The following is a 7,732-nucleotide window of genomic DNA, read 5'->3' as shown; positions in this document are numbered from 1 at the left end:
CACACAGTGAACGGGTTCCTCAGGGTACAAACCCTGGGCTGCTGACTAGAGGGGGGAGTAGGCCATCCTTTCTGCTTCTCTCTCTCTCCCCCCCCCCCCCCCAAAAAAATACCCTCTTTCACTCAAAGGCTTCTTGGCGAGAAACACCCACCCTCAGTCTTGCCGCTGCTCCACGGGCGCCACTTTCTTTCACGCAGCCCTCGTTCGCTCGACCACAGAGAAACAAAAACGGAACTTGTTCCCCCGAAACACCATTCAGTCTACAGCAATACTGTACCCGGCCCCCTTTTCTTCCCCTTGGCCCTCTCTCCTGGTTCCACACGGGGGTCAGTCAGACAGTCAGACATTTACAGTGCACTCATGCTTCACCTCACACGGTTCTTTTTTCATATATATATTTTTTTCTTCCTTTTTTTTTTTCTTTTTGTTGTTGTTGTAAGTACCAGTGTATTGGTTGTCCGGGAGTCACCCGCAAAACATCATGCACCATACATACCAACCATTCATTCCTTTTCGCTTTCTTTTTTTTGTGTGTCTTTGTTTTTGACTTTATTCCCCCCCCCCTATCAATGATTCACTGCTTCCGTCCATGATTTTGTCCTCGTCTTGTTGCTTCAGACAACCTTCAAAGCACCGTCTCTTAAGAGGTCCCGAGGCACTGGTTATGGTGCAAAATGGCATGCTTTGGCTGGAACACGCTCCCTCCCCCTTTCGCTCAAGGGCAATTCAACCAGGAGGCTGGTTGGTCTGTTGGGAGACGACGGGTTTCCCTTCACAGCGTCGGCGCTGGTCTGCTTAGAGGTGCCTCTTCATGTGGAGGGCCAGGTGATCTGACCTGGAGAAACACCTGAAAAGGTACAGAGGAACATGTTTAATGCTGTGCCCCGGCAATCCTCCTCTTAACTGCAAATGGCTTGAACTTCTCAGAAACCAAAATATTCAGCTCCACACACACACACACAAACAGATTCTAACAGGCTGTTAGGCTTGCCACATTCAGATAAAAGTAAAAGGGGACTGCTTTCAGATTGCTGACATTCGCATGGAAGGGGGCATGGAAGGGGGCGCTCACCTGTCACAGTGAGAGCATTTAAATGGCTTGGCCCCAGTGTGTTTCCTGAAGTGTCTGGTCAACTCATCACTCCTGGCAAAACGCCACTCACAGCCCTCCCATGAACACTTGTATGGTTTCTCACCTGCACAATGAAATAAGAAAGCAAAACTGTAAGAAGCAAATAACCAGCAAGCAGAACTGGGGGAGAAAAAAAAAAATCATTCATAGGTATCGTCCTGTTAGGCAATACCATTTTCTCAATTCTGCTCAAATGAATCACATCAGTCATGTCATTCATCGATTCTATCAAAACCACTTCAACACTTTCCTTACGTAAGGCAAAGCATGTTTGGAATGCAAAAAGTCCTCACTTCTAAGACGTAACAGCACTGACATTGTGGGCCGGAGAGGCAGCAAAAAAAATAAAATTAAAAAAATTAAAAAAAAAGAAGCCTTACATGTGCAATTTCACGGCACTAATCACAGAAAAGAGACAGCCAAATGACCATTGAAACTCAGCGGTGCCCCTTTCCCATGGTGAAAGCCAATCTGTTTTGAAGGATCCAGTCCCCTTTATTCCCAATGTGCTATTCCCCTCCCCCACGCCCCCACCACCCTGCCCGCTCAGTCAGTCACATTCCAGATAGATTAGGTCACAGTTTTGGCATTCAGTCATGCAGAGCTAATACTCACAGAGTGCAATAGCACACTGGCTGAGGACACACATTGTGGATCTTTAATTACATTACACAACGGCTAGACAATTCCATTTGGTGAATAAAAACATAAGAACTGCATGGTTCCTGTTCCTCCATTCCATGAAATTAAAGTAGTATTTTTACAATAGGTAGACAATGAGGTAGTGTGTTGTGTTTTCTCTCCCTCGGGTAATGCAGTGCAGTGCAGTCATCCCAGCTGTGACAGTGGGAAGGCAGGTAAGTGCAGGTAAGCTCACCTGTGTGGGTTCGCTGATGTGCTTTCAAGTGGGAACTCTTGGTGTAAACCTTGCGGCAGCCGTTGAAGTGGCACCTGTGCACTCTCCTCCTTCCGTCAGGCGACACCTCGCCACATCCCAGGCTCGTCTTGTCGGAACCTTTCCCGACCCCGCCATTCCGGATTTTCACCGGCAAGTGCAACTCTGTGTGCGTGCTGCTCCAGCCCTGCGACAAGCCGGGCTCGGTGCTGACCTCCGGCGAAGACGGAGGAGTGCTTATGATAGACGGGCTGAAGGGTCCAGACCCAACCAACCCTGATCCCAATGGGTTGGAGGTAAAGCTGTGCGTTGGAGAGAGCTCCTCAGAACTGTCTGATGCGTCGCTGCTGGCGTCAGAGGTCACGCTGTTGGTGTCCAAGATTTGGCTATCCTGATTGTCCTCCTCTTTGACCAGAGGGGTCTTTGGGCTGGCCTCCGCGGTGGCCTTGTCCCCGCAGGCCAGGATCAGCTTGCTCCACAGGTCCTCCTGGCCGTCGAACTTGATGTCGGACGTCGAGACGTAAGGCTCACTCTGGAGATACCGCTCCAACTCCAAACATGTCTGGATCAATAGAAAACAAACGGGAGAAAACGATAAGAATATCACCGATACCAGCCAATCAGAAAGCAGTCTTTCCTAAAACAGGTTGTACAGCACAGCCGCATTGGCGATCGAGTTACATAACAGGTACAGATCAGTCATCATCTGTATGAGGTAACTTCAATCTCCCTCTAAGAGGAGAAGATGTTGAAATTAACTGTGGGTGGCACCATCACGACCAAATCTTAGTTTACTGGTTTGTATCAAGACAGCAACCTTGGTTTACATATGGTTTACATATTTGAGTTGAGCAGTCACCTCGTAAAGTCTATGCCCTTCAGTTTAAACACAAGGGAACAGTTAATCTCCATTCTATGTTCAGGTCTGTGGTAGAATGAGTCACAGAGCAAATGTAGAGTCCTTTTAAGGAAGCTGTTGAAGTTCCCCCCAGAGGAGTCATTCAGTTGCTTTTCCTCGATTCTGACGTGCAATAACATTGTCCCTAATCCCTTCAAATCAGTCAGTTGCTTTGGAAAGTAAAGTTCATGATTCATGAACGTTTGACTTTGGCACTGCATAAAGATTAATTAAGGTGAGGTCATTAGCTAAGAGGAACAAGCAGCAACTGGAAGTTTATGAAGGGGGGCGGGGATTTGCTTAGGGCTAAGCGCATGCTGTTCTTCCACTTTATTGCGCAATATTTCCAGTTGCAGTGGTGTCTACTAATGCGAACACAATTTGTCATTAATGATAAGACTTTAGTCTGAATGAGTGGCCTTCAAAACTGGAATCTACGATTACCAAAATCGTACACAATTGGAGAGAAAAACAACAACTAATGTCTCCATCTAACGCAAAACGATATTCTGAATATTAGTGAATATTCACCAATGCGGACAAGGACAGGTGTAAAACTGCACTAATCACAGCCATACAAGATGGCTTAATGTGTAAATAACAAAAGCCTGAAGGAAACTACAAAGACTGATTTGAATCACATAAACTGTCAAATCCGGACGTTGCATTATTTCACAGTATTGGCATTTTACACTGATTTTGATTTACATTTATTATGATAACGATTTATAAATATATATCTACATTTTCAAAAAAAGTTACAATCATTCGATGTTCACTCTTGTAATGGCTATCTTGTGACTCATCTTCCGCCTGCAGCATTTTGAATTGCAATATCGCAATACCTTAACTAGTCTGAACCAATCACTGGCTTCGAGTTCATTTCCGCAATAAATGTCTCAGTTTCACTCCGCACTACGGAGTGCTAAGTAACTGCCTAACCCCAACTTCATATTTAGACTTGTCAAATGGTGACGCAGTGACGTGAGATTTACAATGAAAGGCAATGCTTTCTATTGAACGCATATTGTGCGTAAATAAAATAAAAAAGTGTCCAAGTTAAATCTGAAGTAGACTACTTAATACTCGGCTGTATTGCATCTTGTTATATTTATGTGCGCTCACTGCACGGCATAGCGCTACTACGTGAGCTACGTGTAGCTGTCTGCGGAATCCTGCAAGCTATACACATTTCCCCCTTATCCACTGTCCATACACAAGACCAGGCTACTTGAGAACTAAACTGAAACACAATGTTTACAGTCGAAATCCTCACATTACTGTAAAATAAATCGACCCGTCTCTTCCCGCACAAAGTTGAATTCTTGTGTCGTTCGACAAAGCAGTGACAGGTGACAGCCAACCAAAACAGCGCATGTTAGACGCTGCTGCTCCCAATTGAAGTTTAATCGGTAGTTTCACATTTGTAATATTTAGCACAAACAAAGTATTACCTGCTGCCAATACTCCTCCAAAGAAGGCAGGGCTGAAAAATACCCCGTGTCATGTACTATCTGAAGTTCCTGAAAGATGCTGCACATAGGTAAAACATCCATTTCAAATCCAAGATGTTGGTAGACTTTACAAGATGCACTTAAATCTTTCTTTCGAGTCGAGAATCAAAAAAGTGAAGGCGATGTTGACAGGCAAGTCTCCTTGTACTTGCACATGCAGTTGCGATACAAACGCTGTTCGTCTCCTCGTTCACAGACTTCTGTCCACCGCTCGCGCTGAACTATCTCTATTTGCAAACACTGAAGCAACTGCGAGGCTCGGACGCTGTCATCTTCCTATTCAAACATCGCAGCCTGCCTACCCCCTCGTGACAACGTTACGCTTTTCGGATGCTGGCCAATCATCAAGAAGCGGCTAGCCAGCGTGCATATGATATCACAACCCACCAATCATGATAGACTTTGACATAATTTAGCTCTTACTCTTTTTTAATTGGTGAGTTTCTCGCAGCTCCTTCACGATCATTGGGCAGCTATTTTTAGCCACGTATATATACGTGTGATTCTCGGTCTTGTCTTCTACAGCATAGTTGACGGAGTTCGCTAACATGTTTCACCACAGAGCGCGCATGTGAGCTACAGTCCTACGAGACGTTTCACTCTACTTTTACATGAACAGAATTGTAACACTTGTAACACTTGTAACACGTAGAACTAATGTAGAAATCATTTTCAAAACATTCCAGTATTGGGAAGGCAGTCGCTTCTCTAATTAAAACACGTTGATATATTGCTGTCGACATCATTGGTGTAACTACGGTCCATCCATTCACAGATGATAAAAAAAAAGTACAGCACATTTCGTAATAGTCAACCAAGCTGTACACACCATCACACTACCGTGTCGCACCACCGAGTTGTTTTCCTAACACTGTTTTTCCAAAAGTTCAACTGAAAGATGATAATTTTTAACAGAATGATAACCACAATGTTAGTAACTGGAAAACTTTACTGATAAATAGTAATAAAAGAAACTATTCAGAACAAGTCATTATCAGAGGAAGTAATGACGACGCATTCACATTATGTTGGCTTTACTTACTGACTGAACAAAAAAAAACACAAACCATAAATACATTTACCGTTCCTTTAACTCAACGTCTTTACTCGGAACTTTCTGAACCTGCAGAGATCTCTCACAGACTTGCATCCCAATCATGCTTTATTGTGTAGTACAATGACATCAATACAGTAGATCTGGGTTAAAACAACTCCAGTTGTCGCACATTACATTAATCAATGCTAATTACCTTTCGTTCATATTAAATACGTTTTTGTGTATTTATTCATTATTGCTAATACTGAATGCTGGTTGCGTCAAATTGTCTTCTTGTTTCCTTGCGTATGCGTTCCGTTGGGATTGCACCAATCGAGCCCTAATGAATGCCTTAGCCATTACTCACTTGACTCTGTGGCCAACGTGGCCTCATGACCCAGAAATCTGAAGAAAAGATATAGAGGACACAAACAACATTTTGGGAACAAACCCCCATTGTTTTCAAGTGAGGCTGAGCATCTGATCCCATCTCAACAGAGAGCTGCTGTAGGAAGTGTTGTGTGTTTGTCAGCATACATGTCGCTACATCTGATATAGTCATAAAGTGGAAGTCTTCAGTACCCTTGAAGCTGGCCTCAACTTCCATTCTGAATTTCAGTTGTTTACCGTGGCTTGGGGTCAAAAAGCTGCATTATGTTCATGGCTCACATGCTTTGTTCTTAGAAGTTCACTTTTGCAGCATCTTACACTTATAATTATTAAAGGGTATCCTTCAGTGTTATCTACATTTACATTTAGTCATTTAGCAGACGCTTTTATCCAGAGCGACTTACAGTTAGTCCAGGAACATTCCCTCCGAGGCAAGTAGGGTGAAGTGCCTTGCCCAAGGACACAACGTCACTTGTCACGGACAGAATCGAACCGGCAACCTTGTGATTACTAGATACTGATCATTTATTCATCGTAGTGGTCATACCAAAACCCAGAACTGTGTCTGCTTGATAAATGTCAGGCTTGTCATTTCTCTCTCTCTCTCTCTCTCTCTCTCTCTCTCTCTCTCTCTCTCTCTCTCTCTCTCTCTCACTGATATTAGGAGTTAACGCTAAAGCAATCATTTCCTTCAGAAGACCCTGAGATGAAGCATTTAGGAAAGCACAGGGTCTCCTTGCATGGCAGCTTTTATCAGGTCCTAAGCTTTATCATCGTTCAGCAATCCTAGGCTTGCCAGGCCAGGCAGACAGTAGCCAAAGGAAAGAGCAATTACATGATGACCCATTTTAATGCATCACTGTCAGACCCATCAGTGAGTTGTTCTAAGGTTGTTTGTTTGTTTCTTTTTCTTTCCCTATAGACTATCTTTAAATCCACATCTACCTCCCATGTCGGGGATCCAGTGTAACACAATTGACCATTTTAGGAGTGTCGATGGGTTCTGTGTCAATAGACCTTGGAGAGGAATTGAAATCAGGTGTACGGTAGTACCTTGAATCAGATACAACAGGAACACACATACTGGACAGTACATTTCTGTAGTTGTGACATATATATTCTTCTCTACTTCTCTACTAGGGAACTCAAACACAATAGGTAGTGCTGTACCACACAAACGCCTTGCAGTGCTGTACAGTTGATAGATATGCATTGGTCTCTATGTTTTTTATTGTTGAAAATGTCTTCAAGCTTGAACAAAATGTAAATATGGAAATTGATTGGAAATCAATGCACTTACATCAATCACTCTTTTGTAAAAAGTGACAGCAAAAGGGGGGTACTGTGGGGGAGCACAGAAAAATCAATTTTCATTCTAATTCAATAAAACATAAATCTGAATTTTGTCAACACACACAGGGAGATCATCATGGGTCCATGGTATTATTTTACATACTCAATCAGGTTGTAGCTTGACCTGCTTGTACAAGAAAGAGTGCGTTTGGTTACTCTCTCCCCATTTACATGCATTGAAGGTTGGCCTTACTTTACACTGTCAGGTCATGTCACAGGACAGGGGCATTAATGTGTGTGTGTGTGTGTGTGTGTGTGTGTGTGTGTGTGTGTGTGTGTATATTGAGCCATGTGATGTCCGCCTGTCAGTGAAGGCCTTTGCTCATAGCAGTTCTTGACCTTGGTGTGAGGAGCAGGGGAGGGAGTCAGGTGGCTGAGCGGTTAGGGAATCGGGCTAGTAATCCGAAGGTTGCAAGTTCGATTTCCGGCCGTGCCAAATAACGTTGTGTCCTTAGGCAAGGCACTTCACCCTACTTGCCTCGGGGGGAATGTCCCTGTACTTACTGTAATTCGC

General features: G+C 43.8%; 1 protein-coding gene across 1 annotated transcript; it reads right to left on the bottom strand.

Annotated features, from left to right (window-relative positions):
- Positions 1-392: 392 nt before the first annotated feature.
- On the bottom strand, positions 393-4,695 carry klf6a (Kruppel like factor 6a). Its single transcript, XM_067231759.1, has 4 exons — positions 4,380-4,695; positions 2,010-2,589; positions 1,073-1,196; positions 393-847 (listed from the first exon to the last, which is right to left on the bottom strand). Exons 1-4 carry the CDS (start codon positions 4,479-4,481, stop codon positions 796-798), a joined length of 858 nt encoding a protein of 285 aa, XP_067087860.1. The 5' UTR covers positions 4,482-4,695; the 3' UTR covers positions 393-795.
- Between the last annotated feature and the right edge of the window lie 3,037 nt (positions 4,696-7,732).

The sequence above is a fragment of the Osmerus mordax genome, assembly GCF_038355195.1.
Source record: "Osmerus mordax isolate fOsmMor3 chromosome 15 unlocalized genomic scaffold, fOsmMor3.pri SUPER_15_unloc_2, whole genome shotgun sequence".
NCBI classification, from domain to species: Eukaryota; Metazoa; Chordata; class Actinopteri; order Osmeriformes; family Osmeridae; genus Osmerus; species Osmerus mordax.
The sequence above is the reverse complement of the archived record's forward strand: the minus strand, read 5'-3'. Positions and strand labels throughout refer to the sequence as shown.

Bases quoted from the DNA above. Each gene is read 5' to 3' on its own strand.
- klf6a (XM_067231759.1), bottom strand. From the start codon at position 4,481: ATGGATGTTTTACCTATGTGCAGCATCTTTCAGGAACTTCAGATAGTA. The intron at 2,590-4,379 runs GTAATACTTTGT...CTATTGATCCAG, and splicing joins TGGAGGAGTATTGGCAGCAG to ACATGTTTGGAGTTGGAGCG. The intron at 848-1,072 runs GTGAGCGCCCCC...GTACCTTTTCAG, and splicing joins AAATGCTCTCACTGTGACAG to GTGTTTCTCCAGGTCAGATC.